Source organism: Sparus aurata, chromosome 9 (genome assembly GCF_900880675.1).
Source record: "Sparus aurata chromosome 9, fSpaAur1.1, whole genome shotgun sequence".
NCBI classification, from domain to species: Eukaryota; Metazoa; Chordata; class Actinopteri; order Spariformes; family Sparidae; genus Sparus; species Sparus aurata.
The window spans coordinates 15635385-15660834 of record NC_044195.1 but is presented as its reverse complement, the minus strand read 5'-3'; the positions used below and the strand labels follow the sequence as shown (position 1 = coordinate 15660834).

The following is a 25450-nucleotide window of genomic DNA, read 5'->3' as shown; positions in this document are numbered from 1 at the left end:
CCAGCCAAGAATATGGAGTTATGGAGTGTAACGTCCGAAGATGGCGGGTCCAAAAAGATCGTCTGAAAACGCTAACAGTAAGAGAAAAGCTTATCGTGGTCCTCTAAGCGGCCGCTTCCAAGAGATTGACAGGAAGGTGTGTGAGTTTGTTACTGAGAAACACATTTTGGATATCAGAGTCTTTTTCTGAAGATTAGTCTTGAAAAGAGGGGTCGTCTTATTATCAGGGTCAATTCGGTATATATGGTATTTTACAGCTTTCACTGCCCGCCATGCTCGGACAAGAAATATGGAGTTTTCAGCGATATTGGAATCGGTTTCAAAGGAAATATAAGCAAATTTCTGATAGAAAAAAACTGGTGGGAGAAATCAGAGCGAAGCAGTCAGAAAGATAATTCATAGTTTTCGTTTCGTTCCTCCTGCTGGAGGACATAACGTTAGCGGCACGACCGGGCGATTGTGATGAGTGATGTGTGTGATGTCCTGTGCTGTCCTGAAGTATGTACATTGATTGCTGTGGTAGCACAGTGAGTAGAGCAGGTGACTGGGGATCAAATTCCGGAAGGGGTATACAGTGGTATTTTTTTTGTCTTGTATATTAGCCATTAAATAAAATGTTTTTTTAAAGAATTCTTATAAGTCATTGTTTTATTGCTTAGTTTTCATTAAATATAAGAAAGTAGGGATAAGTAGTTGACTTGTAGGCTATAAAATAACATGACACCGTGGACTGGTTTTCCTCCTGTCCTCCTCAATTTTTTCAGTCACCAGCCGCCACTGGTATGTACAGTACATGTGAACACGGCTTCGCTCCTGTTTGTACCCCTAAATGAAACTATAGAGCTTTTGCGAGTTTTGTGCTTGTGGAGAGAAAAAAAAAATGTTATTGTTTCTGTCATATAAATGTATACAGCAACCAATACCCACAGTTGGCACTAAATGGCTACTTTATTTCCTCCGTTTTCCCCTCATAACTAGTTAAATTTGATTTTTTCCCCCGCCATCACAAGTTATTTGTGACTTTATCATGAAATAAAACAAATCCTGTTTTTCAAGAGACAAGAGAACGAGATAAATCAATCCGTTATTGCAAGAACACAAAAGATTGTTCCCTCTTACTCCATATAGCTTCATGTTTATTAGATCAGCAGTGCTACTGCTTGCCAGCATGCATACATGGCACCTTGACAAGCGCAGCAACTGATTTAAGCAGAAAATGTCAGATCAAGGAGTACCCATTATTAATGGCGAAAATTCATAAAAAGTTCATGTGGTTTTGCTTTGAAACTCCCAAAACCCAGCCCACAGAGCAGCGGCTGTAAGTCACGATCCAGTCTTATGAATCTTAAGGTTTCTCTCATGATTAATTATCTTATTATCTCAGGAAAACAACATTTTTTTATTAAGTGAGTTAGTTAAGTAGTTATTAAGTTAGTTATTAAGTTTTATTAGTTATCAAGGTTAAGCAAAGGATTTTTTTTTTTTTACCTGTGACCCTACTTTGCAAATCAAGTGATATATAGAAACAATTTACATTAAGTAAAAAAGATATTGTAGAGCAAGATTTTTTTTTTTTAAAAAGAAGAAAAAAAGGCAGTAAATTCATCAATAAATTAACCCACCAGATTTAGTCCACCCACACAGGAAATACACTATATGCAGCCTGTGTGATGAAGGCACATTTAATAATTTTTATCAATGAGACAAAATTTTAAATGATAAATCAGATGAGACATACAAAATAAATCAAATGCAAATTAAATGTGTTACTTGAGTGTTACAGAGATGATTTGGCGTGTGAGAATGGGAGCACCGGCTAGAGTACGTGACATGGCGAGTATGTTAACAAGGGAAGCTGGTAAAGGTCTTCGTCAGAAAGAAGACAGAGGGCGGGAGGGATGAGACGACAGGAAAGTAGGACAGAGAGAGAGAGGAGAGAGAAAGGGAGGGAGAGTAGCTCATGAAGAGGCTCGCTCTCCCACCTTTCTGCAGGGCGGGTGTATCAAATGTACCCACTTAACGGCTCCCATCACTAAACACACACTCGCTTAAACACGTGCACACGGACGTCCCCCCCCCCCCCCCCACGCCCCACGCACAAACACTCGTCGTCCACCTACCAGGTTTCCTCGCCTGCAGCTAGACAGTGAATATTAGAGTACTGAGCGTGAGCCCAGCTGCAGAGCCATGCTAATGATTTGAACAGGATCGGTTAAGCATTCCCTTTAAAAAAAACACCGCTTTGATCCATCGGAGGAGCCGTGGGGGGAGTTTACGCTGAGATGAAAGATCTCATCTGGCTGTGATGTTTGTGTGCTTGATTTCAAACATGTCATCTCTCACATTCAGCCCCCCCCCCCCCCCGACAATGCCATGATGCGCTCCCACGTTACTATCATGCTAATCTCCAACCGGATCCCTGTCAAATCGTTGTCTACGGCAGAGGGGATGAGAGGGATGGAGGGATTTGTGAAGGAGAGAGTGAGGCAAGAATTAAGGAGCATGTGAGAAAAAGACCATCAAGGTTAGGTTTAATCGGAGTGGTGAAGGAGGAAGAGAGGGTACGGTAGAAGGGGCGATGACGGGCCGATGCTGTCAGTCTCGTCATATCCTCCGCTCGTTCCTGCGAGTGCAGATAAGAGTTCTGAAGAGAGGGATAATGTGTAGGTAGAGCAGCGTCTCAGACCACGCTGCGGAGGGAATTGCTTCGGCTTTGGATTAAAGGCTGTGTGCGCCAGCATGATTTCAACCTGTAGTCTGGTAATTTCATGCCCCTGGTGGACCTCAATTCCAAGATTTAACACACACTTACCCCTGAACCTCTCCCACCTCTCTCGCTGTGTTCTAACTTTGTCTCAACCTTCCAACTCCATTCATCCTCCTTATATTTCCCAATTGACCCCATGGTCCAGAGCACAGGGAGTGTGGCTCAACGACAGCCATGACCGCACACATACCTCACCCTAACGGGGGGGGCTGAGAAGCAGATGAGTGTAAGAAAGAGTTGTAAAGTCGAGGTTAAGTGTGATCAATTTAGCGGTCGCTCTCGGCCCGTGTCGTTGTGAAAGGCCTCTCGCTGGGCTGCAGAGATTTGAAGTGCACAGCACTTCAGAAGAAAGTTGAGAAAAGCTGTGCAATGACGCAATGCGAGCAATGACCAGGCGCGAGTAAATCTGAAAAAATCGCCCTGCGTGACAAGAAAAAAAATACTCTTGTGTGTGTGTGTGTGTGTATAGCGGCGGCTACATCAGAACTAAAACTTTCCAGTCAGAGCAGAGGAGTAAAAACAGACACACAGAGCTACGGCTTCATGAGAGGCCAGGCTGCTGGCTGCTTCTATCGCTGCAGCAGTGTGTCTGAACGCAGCATGAGTCGTCCGCAGCCAGGGTTCATACTGTACGTACCAGGGCCATGCTTTCAGTTCAATCACCAGTATGACAGACTGCTGCATCTGAGTGTTAGCAGTAAAACTAAGGAGAGGAACATTTAGCCTCTAACTGTGTGGATCTCTAGTCTGGCCAGTGGTGTAACCCATTAGAATGACTAATTAAGTAAATGAATTGAATTTGCCTGGCCCTTGTTCACAGTGTGTTTACCAGCGCTAAAAATAGCAGGCTTTAGTCGGCGCACCGAGCGGCGACGGAAAAAAATCAAATGTCTTCAAAGAGAGAAATCAAACCAACTGGGAGAAAGCAGACATAACGAAAAAGGAGGTCAAAGCCGAGCAACATTCCTTTAAAAGCAACAAAGAACTCTCAAAGGTGCGATGTGTGAGAAAACATTCAAAAATGAACTCAAATGATCAACAGACTGCGAAGAAATAGCAGTTTGGAAGTTATGATGCCTCTGTTTTGTGTTGTAGGGATGTCCTCTGAGGTTAACATGCTAAACAGCTAGCCCCGAATGCATCCCTGTCCAAAGCTCCTGCTGAGAGCTCCCTCCCTGCTGGAAAAACACAGTTGCCAAGTCCGCTTATTATAAGCGACTTTGGGCTTGTTTTTCTGTAAAGTTGCTTATGAATATTGGTAGTCGCGGGTTTGCGGGTTTTTGGGCTTGTTGTTAAAGTGTTCCTCTTCCTATTGTATTGCATGTCATATTGTTTTGAAGTCCTGGAACTAAAACAAAAAAGGATCATAACATATAAAAACAATAATAAATACAATAATATTTCTGGATTCAGGGTGATATTTGTGTGTGTGCAAAGTGTAATAATCTCTCTCCTTTTTTTTTTTTACCACAAACGGAGAAGTCGCTTGTTTTGGGCTTGTTTTCATAGGCCCGCTTGCTTGTTTCTCTCGCGATATCTGGCAACAGTGTAGAAAAATCAACATAGACCAGTACCAAAACATAAATGGCTAACTGAGCTAACTAGCTAACGGTAGTTAGCTTCAGTTAGCTGTTACCCTGTTGATATGCAGGTCCCTGTTTGTTTTGAGTAGGAATTCTAACATATTGCACGTTTAAACAAAATAACTTTAGTGGTATTATTAACACTCTGCACTTCAACTGAAAGTACCACGTTTAATTATAAATGCTATTAGTGATGAACCAGAATGCAGATTCAATATAACTCAGATACAATAATTATTGAAATTAAGATATAACAGGCACAGTTGAGATAAATAGAAACAAAAATATGTAATGTTATCCTAACTTTAGATGATTAGAATTTTGTTTAACATTTATTGATGGGAGGGTGAAATATTTAGTAACATAAGCACAAAAAAAGGTTAAAAAAAGCTATTGTAAATACAGAAAAAACACAGGTAACTAGTTAGTTTACATAAGATTTGCTGTGTAAGGTGTTGTATCATAGTAGAAGCGTTAAGACACAGGCCAGAGAGTAAGCTAGCAATCAGCAGCAATTGAGGAAAGTAACGTTAGCTTAATAAAAGGTGGAGTACAGGTGGGGCATAATAACTTTTTATATCTGAAACATGTGTCAATATTTAAGGGAAATTCTCATACTGCCAGGGAGAAAATCCCCCAAAACACAGAATAATTCAATGTTGCCGAGGTAAAACAACCTAAGTACTCACAATGCTAACACTGAAGCTGGCTAACTGCGCCATGCTAACGTTAGCTAAACTCCTCCTCCTGTAGACAGGCAGAAACGGAGGGCACCCGAAGGATATCAAGGTCGGAAAAATACATATATTTTTTTCCTGTTAAAGTCATTGCATTGTCATGTGCTGTTATTTAGCGACGCCGGATGTGAGTTGTTCACGATGAAATCCGTTTTAAAGTGATTTTCAGTGATTTAGTACTGATTTGAATGAGCTAGCTAGAGACTGTCGGATATCTGTTGTGCTTTACTCAGTGCAACACGCAACGGTCATTGGACATAATGGGTTGGACCTTGTGTTAGCAAACGTTTTTATCACGCCAGGGAGAAAGTTAACATGAATAAGCTTACCAAAACAAACTTCTGAAGACATAAACCTTTTCCTGGATGATTTTAAAAATGATGTTCTGACTAGATTTGTATTTAGGTTCCTTGTCAGCATTATGGTCTGTGTCAGTATGAGCAGCAGGAAATTGAGTTTACAGAGAGAAGTGACTCTGTACTACTACTAGTAATACTGTATACGGCATAGATGTGTGGCTGTCCGAAATGTGTGTTTCAGCTCTAAATGATGCTTCTAAGAGAGATTTAAAAAAGGCAAAACCTTTATTTGACAACCTCAGTGTGGTATGTAAGAACACTTCAGTCGCCAATTGATGTAAACTATGATTTATGCTACATGGAAATAAAGCTAAGAAGCGAGAACTTGTTACTTTACAGGCGGTTGGCTAAGACCACCATTAATGATATGAGAGGCAACAGAGAGATGAAGAATGACTAGCGAGGGATTGATGCAGACAGATGGAAAGATTTTCCAGGAAGGGAAGCACAGGAAGCTAATTAAAAACCAGCTGATGTGTGAAGAGATGTGACAGAGAGGAGATCCCTGTCTGTCCCGGAGACACTCCTCTCTCTCAAGGCTTTTGGATTTACTCGGTCATATTTTAATTACTTTTTTAATCAGTGTCCTTTGTCCCACTCCAGACTATAGTCTCCTTTGTGATTGTGTTGATTTTTCTTTATCCTTATGTGTCTCCCTGTTCCTGGTTTTTGGTCTGACACCCTTCTTTCATCTGGTTGATGGTGGCTCTCTCTCAGGCCCTGCAGGTGAAAATGGAAGCAGGTGGGAGGGGAGATAGATGCTGAGGGAGATTTAAAATATGAAAACAGCGGGGTTGTGAGTGGTGGTGGCGCAGGTTGAAATGGTTTAAATAGGGCAGTGATGAACATCTTAAGCCTGTGGAGGCTGTGAGGAGAAGGCTTGCCGGGTGAGGGAATTTGGGCCGAGGGAGAGGGCGGTCCATAATTGCATAAAGGAGGGTGACGGTGTGTGTAAGTGTGTGTCTTTGTTTGATTTGCTTCTCAGTGGCCAGATTTTCCTCCCCTCTTTTCCAAGGTCAACACGGGGATTATTAGCAGAGAGGCACCGTCATAATGATGATGGTGATGGTCATTAACTATTCATCACCTCACGCTACACTGCGGAGCCAAGTGTTTGGGCTGTGTGAGTGAATTAGGGAGTTCCAGACACACACATCTGTGCATCATCAGCACTTAAAAGCTCCATCATGTGCTGTTTGAATCTGTTTGTCTGTGTGCAACTGAGACAGCTGGCTCACGTCTGAACAGGAGATTTCCAGGCACACCTATTCAAGGCTCTGCTGTGTCTCCCAGCTCTCTTTGTCTGCCAGCGCTGTCTTTATGGGCTGCCTTGACAAAACTATGCCTGTTTGATCACAAAGTCTTCAGGGCGTGTATGCTACATGAGGTGAATCCAGGCACCTCCCCCTTTTTGTGTTTTGCACCCTCCTACTCAGTTTTTTATTTTTTTAACTTTACACCAGCTACGCAGTGTAGTAGTAGAGAGGAGGAGAGTGGATGCTTGCGACGCTGGGGGTGTAACTGTACCCCCTCAGATGGAGTAAAGTGGGCTGGGTTCACTGGGGTCTGGAGAGGGGGAGGGACGAAGAAGGAGGGTGAGAAAGACTGATGTAAAAGAATGAACTGCTCCAAGCGGCAGAGTTGCCATGGCTACGGGGGGAAACGGATGAATGAATGACATCACAGTGGCGGGGAGGTGAGAGAGTGTGAAATTGATTTGGTGGCGGAGCACGGGGAGGCGTCGTTCGTCGGGTTTCCGTCGGGGCAAACACATTTCTCTCTCCTCCGTACCCTGGTGTCTCCCGTGGACACGCTCTGACCGGTAAGGCTTTTCTCTTTTCTCCCTCATCATCAATGTGGAGGCTGATGGCGAGTGTATATGTGAATTTAACTCTTGACTCTCTTCAGACAACATGTGAGACATACAGCGAGGACATGATAGTGTATGGTAGTGTGCATGGATGTCATGTGGTGCTCCCGGCGTGCCACAGGGAATGAAAGGGAAGGCAGATGTGCCGTGCAGTTGTCGCGGCTCTAAATATACCACGAGATGCTTAGTGTGGAAGAATGTGTGTGTTTCTGGCTGGGAATGAACAGCTGATTGTGCAGCAATGATTTCAGCATGCTGTCAGACATCCTCGCTATATACGAGAATTATTATCTGTGTCTAGGTTGTCACACTTTTGAGCTGTACTTGAGCATGAGTCTGTTTTATCTGATATTATGTCTTTGTGTAAGAAAGACTCACACTTGTCTCGTGGCTATGTTGTTGTCAAGAATCGTAAGGTGCTGATGCTTTTAGTTATCATGCGATAATTTTTTGGTTGCTCAGGGCAATTGTCTTGTCACTTGCCACTCTCCACAGGGCTATCAAAGCACAGGGTCAGCCACTCAGAGCTGGTAAAGTCTCGTTAGAGAAGCTGCTTTTCCAGTCCTGGAGTTTGAATCTGGCTCCCCTGACTAAAGGGTGGTCTTCCTTCGCAGTGCACCACCCTGCCACAAGCTCATTGGCAAAGCCCGTGCCATTCATCAGGCTCTGTGATTAATGATGAAGTTGACCTGCGATGACTCCTTCGGGACAAACGGTCTGAGTGAAGGCAAGGGGCTAGAGGTCACAACAAAGCCAATCAGAATCCTTTAGCTCAGTGTCTCTTCCCGCTGGCCCACATCCAGAATTGGGAAACCGATTACATTAGGGATCAGAGGTTCAACGTTTAGCTAGATTTGGAAAACATAATCTGTTACTACGACTTGACTATCAACTGGTCTTTAGATCTGCTGAAATGCAGCCTGTCTCGCAGTGTGGAGGTGAATATGTGGAGGTAGCTGATTTAACATCGTTTCAGTGGCTGCCATCAAGGCCACACTGTTGTTGAGCAGAGCATTTAGGCTCCAAGCACACTGTACAGCAGGCAGTTTAGTACTTTGGCCTCCTGTCACAGGCATATGTGAACAGTTATGTCTGTCTGGTTCCTAGGAGAATATTACAGAGACGGATTAACATTTGAATTTACATTTAGTCATTTATCTACCACCCCTAACCAGACTTGACTGTTTTATTCAAGAAGGCGAGTAAATCTAAAAAACAACCTGCAAGGGGGCAAGAAGGCATAAGAGCATTTTTTTTCCTGTTCATTACAGCAAAGCTGTTAGCTGTTCCTAATTTGTCTAGCCTTGACAATGAACTCACATTACAGCTGGCATGTATTCTAAGTTAACATTACTTTCAGCTTCTCTTTGAACATCATCTACAGTGATTTTTGATAGACCTGGCAACTCAAATCTTATGTTAAACATCGAAGCGCTCCACCGATAATGTCTTTGACAAATGTCATTTGTTTTCAGAAAAAGTCTCGATTGGTAACGCCAGTGTTGTCACAAGTTTATTAAAACAATCTGTGCTGATATGAAAGCTTGTATAAAACAGTGTGAACACTTAAAACTAATAAAACATATTTTAGAGATTATTGCACAAAATATGTGTATAATGGCCAATAATGGCCATATCAATATTGTTAGTTTTTACTTGGCATCGGCCCCAAAACTCAAACATTAGACAGGCTCTCATCCCTATCAGGTATATTAGGGTACCGCCCTACTGATTATGAGGGTTAACACATAATATGACATGTTACACATTGCCCTGTATGCTTATTTTTAAAATAACAGGAGAAATGTGATTTCTGGCGTGTGAAAGGTGATCAGTCAGGATGTATGTTTGTTTCAGACGTAAGTTCCAAGGTCGCCATTGTATTGTTGTTAAAGCTAAGAGTTAAGTGTAGCTGTTGATGCTGTGAAGGTGTCTTTGAGGAGGTGTGTGATGCAAGAAGTTAATGCGGCCAGCTTCATCACCGTGGGTAGGCTCAGGCCATCAATTATAAATAGGGAGGGGATTAATATACAGTATATACATATACAGTTTCAGACAGTTTAATTTGAAACTGAAGAAAAATGTCCCTGGCAGGTGTATGAAACGGTGCTGCATGTGTAGGTCACTGAGTTTTTGTGTGTGTATAGTCTTTGTTTACACACACACACCAGTCACAACTAGTTGGCATGTTGCATGTATTGTGAGGCGGCATCAGGGTGGCTGTTACCAGGCTCCAGTCAAGACAATATAAAGCAGTGCTGGCATGTCTTCTAAGTCGGCTTAAAAGCTCCGCTAAGTGAATGACTGAGAGTCTGCCAGCTTTTTGGAGGGCATGGTTGGGGGCACAAGTGGGTCAGTAGTGAAGAGCCATGCCAGCTCTTACTGATCGCTCTTTGTTTCCACTTTGAGAACAGAACTTGCCCCTAGCTAAACGCAACTTAACAAAGTGGGTTGCATTTTTTATTTTTTTTTTTGGAGTAAACAATATGAAGTGAACTCTAAGCCGTTCCACTCTGGGCTTGTGGTACTGCATTATGTGACTCTGTTTCACAGTGAGTTTGTATTTTTTCTTTATCTTTCAGTTCGCTCTGTGCCTCTCTCGTTTACTGTTCATTCCTACTGGACGGGAGGAGGCGTTTCAAGGAGGTTGCTTAGCGACATGAGCAGTTGTGTTTACACCACGCTGAAGTCAGCTTATGTGTGTGCGTGTTAGTATCCATGTGTTCGCAGTAGGTCGTTCCTCCTTGTGGTGACAGCTGGTTGGCAACGCTGTGGTCAGATATGGTGACTGGACCTGTACACAAACACTCACATTTAAACATGCCCACGTATACAGACTGTGTGGAGGTTTGTAGAGTAATGCAGCCTCATGAGTTATACAGAGATTTACTGAAACTATTTAATCAGTTACTACAACTTTACTGTATGTATAACAAGTGTTCAGAAGGATAAAGCAATAATTTATTGTGGAGCATCAAGATTGCTGTAGCATAGCTTGTGGCCTTAATGAGATATATTAACTAGTGACATGGACAGTTTTCTTACAGATTAACAGAAATCAAACTCTCTTCCACACTCTGCCTCCTCTTTGTTTTTCTTTACTGCTATTAACTATTAACTATTAGCCCTGAACCCTGAAGGTCGACCCGCATTTTGACCACATGATTGTCCAGTTCATTCAGCTAACTACAGCTAATTTTGACAGTGTGTGAAATTAGGTTGGTGAATGGAGATCCCTTATCTCTTCTCTCCCTGAAGTTTCAGCCACAGAATGGGTAAATAAAACTAAACGTTGCAGGAAATGTAACTTCCACTGACGTTTTTCCCTTTAAGATCTGTTTTTTTAATGACTCTTAAAGCCAGATGGGAGAACTCGCAATGCCTGGGGAGTACATTAAGATAGGGAACTCATTTTTTTTGCTGGTTGGATTTTCTTACAGCATCAGCAAGTGTAGATACAAACTAGGCCATATTGCCAGAGGAGACCCACTAGTTACTGTATGTTTATCTCACTTGTTTATCCACTGTCAATAACTCTTGAATATCTGCAAACATCTCAACATTTCATTTCATGTAGAATGTACACTCTTACCTCAACCCCTTTTTTTGTCACACTATATCGTCTTGGCTTTGCCAAAGAAAGAACAAATAGGGTATTGAGTATAATTGGGCATGTTTTTCTGAGTGTGTGTACACAGTACAGTGTGTGTGGGTTTGTGCACACATTCTCATACACAGCAGGCATCTTGGGTGTCATTGGTACTTGAATTTGAGCAGCTTTGCACGTAGCATGTTAACATAAACATAATGGTTCGTGGGGTAGGAGTCAGAGCCAACTGTTCACTGGTCTGTTAGCTCACTGTGAGTCACTAATACAGTGTGTGTCAGACAGCGGTCATGGTTTTCACTCTTAGTCAGCCAGGAACAGAACAAGGTAACAGGAGGATGCCGCCTCTGCGCTGAGTGCCGCTTCAGTTTGGAGCTTCTCACATGCAGGACTGTGCTGCTCTTTTGTTTGTCTGGTTATTGATTGTCTTTGGTGAAGCTCGCAGCCATCCTTTATGTTCCCATGTTATCCATTGTGCCAGCTGCTTGGAGCTGGGAGCTTGGGGAGAGGGCAGTAAAGAATAGACAAAGGCAGGGAGAGAGATGCTTCCAGTTTGAGGGATTTTGGAGTTGACAAGCAGAGGGGAGGTGATTTAGGGAGAGAAGCAGAAATACAATTATTGGCAGGAAAGTGGGGCCTTCAGCACGAGAACGTGTGAGAGGAGAGAAAGTGGCTTATAAGTTATTAATTGTTATAGCTCTCCCCTGTCTTTTACTGCCTTTGTCATATACTAATTTACTTCATTTGTCTGTCAAGTTGTCATGGTTCTGACAGATTTTTCACTTCACTCCTCTTCATTCATGATTCCATCATGTCCTTTTCTTTTTGCACATAGCCTGCGGTAATAATGAGCTCCATCAGTCCACCAGTGTCCGATCTGCAGCTTGAAGATGCTACAGATGTTACCTTTCTGTCCTTCCATAAATCGCTTCTTCCTTCTTCCTTCAAGTTGTTGACTCTTGACCTGTGAAATTTGTGAAATTTAATTTTACTTGGCTGCTGCATACTTAATCTCTGCTGCAACATTGGAATGGATAATGAAGCTATAACATACTGTCAGTATAAGTGTGCCATCTGATCGCTCATATCCCCTCTGATGATGAACTACCCTTCACTTTTTTCCCATCCCACTGTTTCTTTGTCATGGGGAATCTTGTTCTACCGTTCAGTGCAAGTTTATCCTTTCTGTCTCGATTCTTAATTTGTATGACATTTTCAAAGGTAAGGGAAATAAGAACTGAGGATTAGGGAGCTTTCATCACTTTTGTAAGTGTTGAGCTGACGAGTCTACTTCACAGCAAGCGTTGGTTGTAGCTTCAGTTTTACACATGTATGACACGACTGTAGCTGAATAACTGACTAATAGGGCCAGGCACGTTTTTTGGGCGAACAGCTCCAAAGCAGATTGCCCATCTTGTCAGGCCTGGTGGAAGTCAAGTCTCTTTCAGACATAAGGAATATATTAGGAGTTTTTCTACCAATACCAAATCAGTGCTAAAAATGATATTAGATAAATATATCAAAAATGATGTCATTGTTTAGTTTAACATAAATGTCAAGATATTAAAATGTTAACCAGAGATCAGAGAATTGGTAAAGAAGAATATAAATGTTTTTGATGCCAATATGTGGTACTTGACAGTCCCAGATATTCGGTGCTATAGACACATTTTTGCTTACACCAAAAAAACAGAAACATTTTCTTACACCAAGAAACAAACAGTGAGGCAAGGCAAGTTTACAACACCATTTGGACACAAGGTTATTAAAGTTGCTTACTGGGCCATAGAAATACATAAATGACAAGACATTAAGACATTTTTTTATGAATTCTGATTCAAAACAGTTTTAGCCGAACTCAGATCTCAGAAGCTGCTTCACATTGCTTTGTTTTGATCCTGAGAACTAGAGGTGGGTAAAAATATCGATTCATCAATGCATTGCAATATATTTTTTCCCAATTCACTATCGATTCAGAAACACCGTTGGGGCTGCAGAGGCCTGTAGTCGATGTCTGACACACCTCTCTTTCGGAGACTGTAAACTCCCAGCGCAGCCGGTCTCACCCTGGCCGCTGCACCATGCGCCTGCGGGTAGCACTCTCTGGGGAGAGAGGGGGGTTCAGTGTCAACGTTTTACCCCCTCGCGTCGAGCTGGAGGGCGGAGGGACCGCGGTTATGTCTATGTTTATGTACAAAAATTTACAAAAATGTACCATGCAGTCCCAGAAACAATGGCACTTTCTCAGCTTAACTATGGTTGCACTATTTTATAACTGAACACATTGTGTGCCTTTGTTTACATTTCAGTTCTAACTAGAACTTCCTAGAGGAAAGATTTGTAATTTAAGATTACTTTTTTGAATTTAAAAATTATCAACAGGTACTCTAATGAATTATTTGTTTATGCATGTCGGCATCACAATTAGTTTTAAGCTTGGTGCGCTACTTATTACTGAATTGATATCGAAGCATTTAAATCAATATTGAATTGAATCGATATCGAATCGAATTGCGAGCTAAAGAATCGAAATCGAATTGAATAGTGAGGTTCTTAACAATACCCAGCCCTACTGAGAACCCTGACTAAACCTGTACCAAACGGCCTGAAGGGTCTGGATTGTTTGTAACATACAAGTAAATTAGAGATACGTTTAGGCCTGATGCCATTTGGTACAAGTCGTAAGATTTTAAAGTATATCCTTTGACACACAGGAAACCAGTGCAGTGATTCAAGGACCAGTGTAATGTACTCCACCTTCTAAGTGTAAGTAAAGACGTTGTTTACCAACACAACATTTCAGGAGATTGACCACAGAGACGCTTTGCAGTATTGCTTTTTGAAACTTGTTCTGTTTGAAATAAATGGAATAAATGAAACATTGCCTGTGTCAGGGGAGGAAATATGTCAGTCTGCAGCCATGCCTGTTAGTTCAGCACCTGTGAGCGATTGAAAGCAACACTTGAATTGTTACTGATGGAACAACACCAGCACAACTATGATGTTTCCAGTACAGATGGAACATGTGACTGGTAGATTCTTACCTTCACCTGTACACCTTTTGAATGTTGCATAATTTCTTGTTCTGTTTTTTTATGTCAGCAGTTGTTATTTACCCAGTAGAGTTTCATAGCATACAATTGCTCAAGGGTCGTTGTAAGTTTTATTTTGAGGCTGTTTGCTTTTAATTGGTCAAAAATTGCATTATGCAGCTTTAATTACTATGTGTGTCGACTTGATCAAGGCATATAAACCTCTTTTTGATTCAGTGGAGTTTCTTGCTGCTCTGCTGCATCAAGCAGAGAAGCATTTAAATCCTCCCCTTGCAGGCAACGATCCACCATGGGATTGACCAATATTGCTGCAAGGCTATTAACTAGTATTATGAATATTAAATAGTAATCCTTGCTGTTCAGTTTTAACCTGGACTGAGCTGCTCTTTTGGAGGAAAAATGGTTGGATTACAATATAATCCATCCTAAAGGGTGATACCCAGATTATGAATAGATTTCACACATGCACAAGGTGTGTTGTATTTGTAGTTGTTTTTATAACTCCATGCTGACAACAGCAGTGGCCAGAGGCATAATGTTTTCTGGTTGTCTCTTCCATTTTTGTGAAGGCTATATTTCCAGAATGGCTTGAGGCACTTTCTTTAAATTTGGCACAAATGTCCACTGGGACTTTAAGATTACCTGATTAGAATTTGGTTGTCAAAGGTCACGGTCACTGTGATCTTACAAAATATGTTTGTTTTTTTTTTGTTTTTTTTTAAATCATTGGTGAATGAGGATGAAATTGATCAAATAATCCCAAACAAACATGGGTTCAGTGTTGGAAGCGATGTAGTTCTTTATGACTGCTGCATGGAAAAAAGACAAGAATATGCAATCAAAGTTAGAAAAATGTATATTTTGCATGCATGCACTCAACTGCTCCAAACTCTTGCTTCAGTAAGTGTGTGTTACACTTAAATATTCTTGTTTTTGTTTTCTTCCTACTGTTCTTTATTAGTCTAGTCTTAGTCTTTTATAAGTTTAAAGTGAGTCATCGTGTAAAAGCATAATTACGATGAAAGAGGCACTTTTATGATTTACCATATTTTCGTTTTCGGGTCAAACTCGTTTTTCAAGGGGAGTGCTTGGGGCACTTTAGCAATAGCATCAAAATCGCTGTTCTTAAAACACTAAGAAGGCTCGACACAACATGAAACTTTGCTCGTAGTATCACCAGGGTCTCTACACATGAACACGAGCATTGAGAAGATTGTTCGTGTAAACAGAGTTTGCTAAAATGAAAGTTTTTGAACAACTTACCTTAGGAGTAGCTTGTTCCACTAGCCACCGTCATGGCAGCCGAGAAGTATCGATCTCCGAATGCGACGTAACCTGGAGGATAGTTAAGGTGGACCGCTCCTAAAGCTTAGTTCCATATAAATGCACAGATAATTCATTGTTTTGTCGTTAGTGAAAAAACTATAATTTTTTTTTGTGTCCCACCACAACCAGGTGGGACAACAGCTGGTGCTAAACCACATCAGCACGTCACTCCAGAAACCTCAACAGCATATCAAGGAGACCAGCTTGAGATTAGGACAGCACAGCAGTCAGAGGGCCAATCTGTTTTAACCACACTGTGATAGGATCAAATACATAGCACACTTGAGCAGTTAAACACGAGGCACCTTTCAGTTGGCCACCCCTCTAAATGTTGTTGCATTGTCAAAGGATATTTGTTTAGTATTTTTGCTGACTCCCTCTTCAGCTGCAATTGGTCATAAATATTTAATTCTTACATTTAGTTCTTGCACATTTTCATCTCTCCTTTCCTTAGCAGCTAGCAAATATCCGCCAGGGTGTAACTCATTGCTTAGTCTGCCTGTCAACACCCTTGTAACTGTGATGCATGGCTGCTCACTATAAAACCTCGTTGTTACATATTCTAACATGTGTTTTGACTAATCCTCCAAAACAGCATGCAAGTGACACAGATGCTGACTTGTATGTGTTAAGGTAAGCCTACTGAAGGAAGATAACAACATAAGATAATAACAGTAATAAAAAATACCAAACTTAGGTGTCTGAAATAATTGGGCACAGCTCAACATTGATTTTGATACTATATGTTATGGTGGTGTAATTATTCAGTGCATCGCTTTTAAAATGTGCCTTACTGTTCCAATTAGATCAAGCCTAATTAATATAAAAAACACACATGCATTCTCACATAAGAATTTATATAAAAATGGTGTATTTCAGAGTGTTTCATCAGCAGCATACTTCCAAAAACGACAACAGTGCTTGGCAATGTAACAAACCAAATGTCGTAACAAAAACACAAGCTGTCACCTCAGCTAAACAACCGCAGCACTGTGTATTGCAGCAGATTTTAAACAATACACATAGCAAATGATACTATTCACTATGAAGAACAACATGATACAATATACAGAAGGGTTGTGCCCATAATTCAACACACTAAATGTAAATTCTGCTGGGAAATAGCTGCAGGACATTTCAATTACATGACCAGCAGGTATAAAGAAGAGGGAGTGAGGTATAGATAACGCAATCTTGTGAAGAGAAAGGCACTTCATTAACCTGAATGGTGTGGTTGGCCTGTGTGTACGCGTGTGTGTGAGAGAGACTTTCCCTTGGTAATCACATAGTCTCCATTGTGTGTGTGTGGGTACAAGTGCACATGGGCCACCCAGTTACACAAGGTCTTCATTTGCATGGCAACATTAAACATTTCATAAAACATGCAAATAGTATTCCAAAATTTTAAATTTGACTGGTAATATAGATAAATATTTATTTGTGTAAATATATCACATATGCTAAATAATTAATCCAGAGAGATCATCATATATAATTCATCAGCCTGAAACTTACCAAGTGCCTTTGGCTTTGCCATAATTGGGAACATTTCCTGCATCAGACATCTCACATTATTAGTGTCAGATTGCTTGTGAGCATATGCACACACTCTGGGCTGGTAACCATAGAAATAATGGTGGTAACACAGTTGTAGTATTGATTTACACCTGAGGGTGATGATGGCAGAATGACAGCTATGTCAAAGAGAATGACGCTTGTCATCTCCAGTGAGACTAAAGCTGTTATAATGAGAAATTGTCACTGCTGCGATAAAGCACAGTACAAGCTACTATTCACAACATAAATTCTGATACTATACCAACATGCACAGATGTATAATGCTGCACATATCTAGATAATGCAATGAACACACTGAGACATGGGTGTGTGAATTGCCAGATCAGAACTTCAGAACTTGAGGGCTTGAATAATATGATAAATAATCAAACCATACTGTCTGTGATGTACCTCAGTTTTCTTCATTGTATCTGTACTCTGTGTACCTCGCTGCTCAGGTGCTTGACCTAATTGCAGCTGCAGAGAGGTAGAAATTATTCGAGCGCAACTCCAACCCATTATCCTGTCGCTGTTCCACCAGAGATGAGTTGACTTGCCTTCTGGCATTATGTGAGACCTTGCGTTACCTTTTGTCCCAGTGTTCCAGCACATCACCGCCATGTGATACAGCATGTTTCGAGTCAATTGCTGCAGGCTCAGATGGCAAAATTTCGCACGAGCCGTTAATGCTTCATGACATTCGGACGGAAAGGCATGACATTTTCTTGTCAGATCTACTGCTGTGAGGTCTGGATGTCATGGGTAAAGTGTTAATAGGAGAGTCATTGTGTTGTCCTTGACCAAAAATACTGCACTGCCTGGCTAGTGAGGGCAGCGGAGGTGTGAATGTGTTGTCTGTGTGCTTATAGTAAAATATCATGCATATGCACACACAATCTGGCATCTTTTTTTTACTCAGGTACATGCTAGAGTAGTTGTTCTGGCCGTGTTTTGCAGAAGATGCAGCGAGTTGCTTCCCTGACCTGATTTTTGATGACAGGAATTACTCGAGCATTCAGTCTGACACACACACACACACACACACACACACACACACACACACACACACACACACACACCCATCTCTAGTCTCTGCCTTCCTGTTTTTCTCTTTCAAGCTTGTTCTTCCGCTCCTCTCCATTCAATACCCTCACAAAATGAACCTCACCTGCTTCTCACGTTCTTTTATCCCACCTCCACTTGCTTGTGTTTGACAGCGATGTGAGAACACAGCCCAAAACCTCCCACAGGAAAATGCAGCACCGCCATGTAACCTGCACATGTGGGAGCACTGTGGCACAGATTTCTAAAATGTGTGTCACAATCCTGCTTTAGTCACACACTGCACAGCCCGTTAAGCTGTTATACGCTCATCCATATTGCACGCGTGTGTGTGTGTCTGCAGTCTTGCTCGCTATCTCACTTTATCTTCTTCTCGTTTCTCTTTACTCGGCTGTTTTTCCCTCCCGCTCCTCTATCCCCTCTCTTCCGCTTGTCCTCACGTTCTCAACCCTCCTCGCACAAATCCTCTTTTTAATGCAAAGATTAGGTATTCATATATGCAAATCAGCCTTAAAGCACAAAGTCATAAAGATTGCCCCACAGACACACTGACACCGCAAACACAGAGTGCATGTTGCGTCACTTAAAAGCTGTCTGTGTGCTGGAGAGTGTTAAATGGATGATAGAGTGTGTGTTTTTATACTAGACTCAAACCTCACCATTCTGGTAAATTATACTTATCTGAAGTTAATTTGTGGCCAGTTTAAGACCCTTGATGAGCACTTAACCTGTCACCGCACCAAAAGCCGCACTGCAGCAGCTCCTCTCTTTCTCTCTCTCTCTCTCTCTCTCTCTCTCTCTCTCTCTCTCTCTTTCTTTCTTTCTTTCTTTCTTTCTCTCTCTCTCGCTCTCTCTCTGTTTCTCTCTTTAGCATTCCCCTCTATCCAATTTAATGCTCCCCCTTTCTCCCTGTCTCTTGCTATCTCTGGCTTATTTTTCTTCCTCTTGCTCCCCCTGCTGTATCTGCATTTCCTTCATTTTCCAATACAATCGCTATTCTTCTGTATTCTCCGATGACCTCCCTTGCACTCTCTTTTATCTCTCTATCTACAGTTTAAAGGGGTACAACTAATCCCACCCCTCCATCTCCGTCTTTCCCCTTTTGGCTGAGAAGGTAGAGGAAAGACCAAAGAGGTGTGCATCCTCCATATGAGTCACTGTGTGTGTGTGTGTGTGTGTGTGTGTGTGTGTGTGTGTGTGTGTGTGTGTGTGTGTGTGTGTGTGTGTGTGTGTGTGTGTGTGTGTGTGTGTGTGTGATCGAAGGAGATCGGGAGGGGGTGTGTAAGGAGGTGAAGAGCATTGCGTCATCGGGGGTGTGTTGAGCGGGAGGTGGGCTGAGCTGGCTGTCAGTCAGTGACGCGAGCGGAGCACGTGCGTCGGTCATGGCTGAGAAGACGTTGTGCGGCGGTTATCTGGCTGTAGGCGAGGAGAGCTAGAAACAGCCGCAGCTCCCCTTGCTGACGGGTTGATCGAGGGAGTGAATGTCTTGTGTGTGAGTGTGACTGTGTGTGTGTGTGTGTGTGTGTATGTGTGTGTGTATGTGTGAGTGTATGTGAGTCTGAGTCTGTGCGCATGTAGATGCTGCATGGGCTGCAACCGGAGCTGCTGCTGGTGGTGAATAATGCAGACAGGGGAACGGAGTTTGGATAGCATGCAGGGAGCCAGATTAATAATGCACCCTGCCGGGTTACGAGCGCTGCATTAGTTAGTTTTGCTGGAACCTGTAGCTGCTTATTGCCTGCCTGTCTGCCAGACTCTCTGACTCCCTGGCTACCTCCCTGCCAGCCTTTCTACCTGACTGACGGACTGTGTGACTTACTCAGAACATGTCTCACTACCATTTCATCAAATGCTGTAAGTAGCCATTCACCATCTCTTTAACTGGGTATGCAAGTATGTGTGCAAGTCTATGCTTCAGCCATGGGTGTGTGCCTGTTGTATTAGCACTTACTATGTATGCAGGGTATCATATACTGTATGAGTTTACATGCTTAAGAATTCCTGGTTACCAGCTGCACACCGCAGCACAATCTTAACTTCAAATGGGTATTTTTGTCCCTGTGTGTGTGTGTGTGTGTGTGTGTGTGTGTGTGTGTGTGTGTGTGTGTGTGTGTGTGTGCGTGTGTGTGTGTGTGTGTGTGTGTGTGCGTGCAGTAAGTGGGTTTGTGAGCTTGCTGCAGAGAGCTGCTGCAGATGTGTGAAGTTGACCGGTGAATGCGGCAGGTAGCAGCAGAGTGAGAGAGAGAGATGAAACAGAGCCACAAAGATGCAGATCCCATGAGTGTCTGGCATATTCATAACACAGTGACAGACTGACAGAGAGAGAAAGTGGTTTCAGAGAGAAAAGGACAGATGGAGGGAAACTGAGGGTGATTTAGATCAGCGTTGGGAGAGAGTAAGGGAATGGCAGCCTTGGGAATTGGGAAGGAGGTGAGGATGGGATGAGTGACATATGAAGAATGCGGCCAAATGGTGGGAAGAATGATGAGCAGAGTCAGGGAGGAATAAGAGGGCGTGATGCTGATGTTTAAGAGGTAATGACAAGGAGAAGGAATGGGAGAGAATGAAAGGAGAAATACTTAAAGTGAATTCTGTGATGCTGTAGAGTCTCTCCTCGACTCTTGAGAACCCTATCTGTGTCACCCCCAAATCTCTACAAACTACATGCATCGATATCTATATCCTGCATGTTTATTGTGTCTGTGGTTGCAGCCTGCATGTGTCTTTGATTGCCCTCTTCATGATTCAGTGCTAGTGCCTCTGTTTTTGGGCTCCATCCATCCCATTCTCTTGAACATCATAACGCCTTGAGTGAATTTCCTCAAATTTGGCACAGACATCCACTTGAACTTGAGAATGAACTGATTACTGTAGAATGTGGCTTACTGGGACAAAATTTCACACAAATCTCTTGTAGTTTAAGAAAAAAGCTTTACGCAAAAACGCTGTTTTTGGACGTTAACATTAATACCCTAACTGCCATAGCAGAGGGTGAGATTGTGACCATATTTCACATTTGGTGGGATACTGAATTGGTGACACTAATCTTGGGTGCCCACCTTGAAGCAGCAGCTTCTTTCCAGCAACATCCATATTTTAAGCATTGTCTGCTGTCATGGCGACAACTCTGTACTCTGTCAGAGTCCGCTTTAATGGCCAAGCAAGCATGTGAACACGTTAAAAGACTTTGACTGTTTTTGTTTCTCTCAGTGAATTTACTCATTACATTTTACACACTAACAGACATACAACAGTAGTCCACCACAAGCTCATTGGTTTTGCTGATATTGAGCTTCGGGTGATTGTCATTGCACTATGTGATGAAGCTCTCTATCAGTCCTCTGTAATCCTCTATAAAAAGTCCAGTGTCTGCAACCTGACGGGTGGTGCAGGCATACATCCGTCAACTTGTAATTTCAGACTAATTTATAAACTCTTGCAGTGCTGTCAGTGTTATTAGCCGGAGCCCGCATTGAATATTCCACAGACAATCAATAACTGATAGCCTGGAGATGGGATGGCAGGAGAAGAAACTGCCTGCTTTTTATTCACTATCTCTCTCTCTCTGTCTCTCCACTCACTCCATCTCTCTCAGATTCATTCAGCCCTATTTCCCATCAGACTCAGTCCTACAGTACTGTCCTTTCGCTCTCCCATTCACATTCCATCGATCAGCTCGGAGCCATTCATCACATGGCAACAAAAGCTGCGTTATTTTTCTATGACTGTTCAGAGGGGACGTCATGTCATAGTTTTTTCATTCATCTATTGGACATTTTGTGCAAATGTTGGATAATTAATAAGTCAATGAAGTATTCATTTACATACTGTTTTCATGTGAAAATGGAAATTCAAGTATTTATTGACTGAGGGTGAAACATTAATGATCTTTGCTGTCAGTGCTGGCCGTATTTGATGTTTTCGCCTACAAACTGAAGACAGAGAAATTCTCCAGGGAATGTTCTGACACACTACCCAGTAATTTTATACTAATAACATGTTCAGCCACATTAACATACAACAACACACACCAGGTTGTGACAACTCATAAGGGTAAGATTTTATAGTCTCATGTGATCACATTTAGTGCTATGCGTGAACTGCTGTGCAGATTAAAGTGAACCTTTTAGCTCACTGAGCAGATCATTATTTATTTAGAGATGCACTTTACGTACATATCTTTACTCACAAAATGTTACTTCAGGGTGTTTCTAATGGATTTCCATCTATTTCATACTAAATACTCTAATATGTGTGCATGTGTATGCTACTGGCATCTCATATGCTGAGTGTGACTGTAATCTTGAATGCATGTTTAAAAGATGATATATGAGGTTGACAGAGAGTGTGAAGGATATGATTGGCCAAACACAGGCAGAGATGACAGTCACAGAGTCAAGGTGGGGATGAAGACAGGGTTCAACATACCCACATTTTGTGTGGTTGAACTGACAGAGCTAGTGTGCTGTCTGCTCTCTGCTGCCTACTGCCATACCATTAGCTCAGCATTCAGTTAGATAAAGGAATCAAAAAAATAATAGCTGCAGTCTCAGTGGTTTTTCTTGGTGTGGAAAATCTGTCTCCTGTCATTATAGTCTTATACGTTACCACTGAACCTTCATTCAAGACTATATAAATAAATAAGGGTGGCAAATTGCCATCCATGTGTTAGGAGCCCTGCCAGTAGGGGGTGTCACAAATCCCGATGATGAGTTTTGATTTAAATGTCACGATTCAATGCGATTAATGCTTCAAACATGATGGCCATGCCATTCTTGGACATCTGTATTCTTAAAGTGTTTTTATGCCCGTGCAAGTGTCATTTACATTTTCAAATTCTTTAAAAAAAAGTGGTAATCTACAACAACTTCACTTCACCTCACTATTCTTGTGGCTTTTTGCACATTAGGGGGAGGCAAGCTCAAATCATAACCACCACAAATAAAGATTTTAGATTTAATCAAAAAAAAATTCAACAATAAACAATAGAAGTTTGAAATTCACTTTGTCACAGTGCTTGGTTTCTCAAACCTGTCCCAGGTAAACCCTCTTCCAATATAAATCAATAAAAGATCTCTAAAAGGGAAAATTAAACCAACGTCTCCGTTGCTGTTAGCTCCAGTACAGTTGATTGTCTTCGGGGCACACAGGGCGATTGTCAGATAATTTGAAGTAGCTATGTTGTCTTTGATGCATTGTTTAATCCTAAATGGTTAAAAGTAATCTCTGGTAAATTGCTCCTGATTCAGAGAAGAATCCACTACAACTGAGTGTTTATTCCTCTAGAAGATCTGGCTCTGCACCGACTCTCCTCCAGAGCTGGCTGTCTCTGTCTGATAAACATAGCCACAGCTGCCCCTCATATTTTTTCAGCTCTGCAGTGAGCTAGATGTCAACATAGGATAAATCAGGGCAGCTCATATCAGAGCACCCAGTCTTATTGTTTAGACACACAGCACAGCTACTACTACTGCAGTCACATATCAAAATGGGATTCAGAGTGGAGTAGAAGGTAAAGGGGAGAAATATGTAAGAGTAGAAGAAGAAAAGAGGCAGTAACGGGGCTGTGAAAGCTGGACTGTTGAGAGATGGAGTGGCATGATAGTGGAAAAGGCAGTAGGTTGATTGTATTTCTGTGCTTGTGTGCGTGAGTCTGCTCGACCTGTAGCCAAGTTCCTCAATAAAATACAGTTGAAGCAGACACCTGGCATGAAGAGTATAATAATGACCCCCCCTTGTCTGGGACCTGAACACAAAAGAGCCATTTTAACATGTCTAACAAGAGCAGATGGCACTGGTGTATTGTGCAGAAGGTGTGTGTATGTGTGTGTTTATGTGTTGCTAATGGGGGTGGAGGAGGCAGGTGTTAGAATGAATGTGTAGATGTATATCAGACGGGAAAAAGCACATAAAGACGCAGCAGCTCCATTCGTCTGCCAGGATGGCTTTGTCTCTACAAGATAAAGATCTAGTTCAAACACACCTCGGCCCACAGATGAGAGGCAGCAGTTTGTATAAAGTAGACACAAAGTGGGAACAGTCCACTTTATGTTGGAGGACTGCAGAGGCCATCTTTTATTGTTGCATTGTTTTTTCCCTCCTGAATGTTCATACTCTTCAAAGACTAATGCACTTCACTCTGTGGATTTGATGAGAGATGAAGAGAGAGGAGACAGTGAAGACAGATGGGGTTATAGGAAACATGGGGACAACGTATAAAAGACAAAGAGAGAGATGAAATTGAGACATTGAGAACCACTGGAGATCAATGGAGAGACAAAGTGGCTCCAAGAAGGGGAATGTTAAAACATAATGGGCACAAAAGAATGATAACAACAAAGGAACAGCCGAGTGGAGTTTGATGGAAGGAGTGAGATATAGAGACAACAGGGGCTGAAGAGGGATGAGTTGGTGAGTCAGAAAGAAAAACACATGCTATTTCTGTGAAGGCATCCTCCTCTTCATATTGTTTCTATCCTCAGGGGTGTCTGTGACCTGAATTTGTCGAATCATCAGCTATCAATGCAAGATTGATGGACAAACTTTTACTTGACACCTAAGCTGTTTGTCTCCCTTGATTTTCACCCAAGCGCCCTTAGTGAATCTCAATCTGAGCCTACCTACTGCGCAAACACTGCACATCCTCATCAGCCACGCAGACAATAATAATAGGTTTGGCAGCTGCCTCACAATGAGATCTGTTTGGCTGAGTTCCACTGAGAGGCAGCGAGATAATGCGGAGTCAGGAGAATCACTATACACTGTTGGGACAGGAGAGACAACACACAAAGTGCTGCGGTGCTCCTATCAACTCACCCCAAGGCTAAACAGACACAGCAAATATCATTTACAGTAAATATGCTAAGTGAGAAACAAACAAGTGGGAAAAGTGCAAAAATGTGTGTACATGAAACAATAACATGTAAAAGGTGGTTCTGCCATGAAATGAATATGACAGTGTTAGTGTGTTTCATCAGCTGATGCTTTCCTCTTCAGCTCAGTATCCAACTGAATTACAGTAAATATAATGTTTCCTCTGATTCACCAGGTTGTCATCCTCACTGTTAGCCAGGACAGCTTGGCATCAGAGCTTGAATGAAAACAAATAATGCATAAATACATTACATTTGCATTTAGTTGTAAGCAGCCCTATAGTATCCTGATATTAATCATCACTGTCATTGTCACTCTCTTTCTCACCAGGTTGTTTTCAGCTATGTAATGTCTTTCGTCAGAACATGGAGATAGACCAGTGTCTGCTGGAGTCTCTCCCCATTGGCCAGCGCCAGCGGCTGGTTCGAAGGATGCGCTGTGACCAAATAAGGGCTTACTACGAGAGAGAAAAGACCCTTCAGCGCCAGCAAGGCGGCATCAAGGTTCGAGCCCTGCCTGCCCACCGCAAGAAGCACCGCGTCCGCTTCAGCCTTGCAGATGTCCTGCAGGATGCCATCATTCGCCATGATGACAAAGAAGGTGTGTATGTGAGTGGATGTGAGGGTGTGTCAGTGAAAAGGCCGTCGTGTGCCTGA

General features: G+C 42.2%; 1 protein-coding gene across 1 annotated transcript; it reads left to right on the top strand.

Annotated features, from left to right (window-relative positions):
- Nucleotides 1-20: 20 nt before the first annotated feature.
- On the top strand, nucleotides 21-25450 carry LOC115588159 (unconventional myosin-XVI-like). The gene is made up of 2 exons (XM_030428547.1): nucleotides 21-77; nucleotides 25125-25450. The coding sequence occupies exons 1-2, from the start codon at nucleotides 41-43 to the stop codon at nucleotides 25448-25450; spliced, it is 363 nt and encodes a 120-aa protein (XP_030284407.1). The 5' UTR covers nucleotides 21-40.

What these genes read in the sequence shown, in the direction of transcription:
- LOC115588159 (XM_030428547.1), top strand. Translation starts at nt 41, where the DNA reads ATGGCGGGTCCAAAAAGATCGTCTGAAAACGCTAACA. An exon ending in ATCGTCTGAAAACGCTAACA is followed by an intron (nt 78 to 25,124) that starts GTAAGAGAAAAG and finishes CTTTCTCACCAG; the next exon opens with GTTGTTTTCAGCTATGTAAT.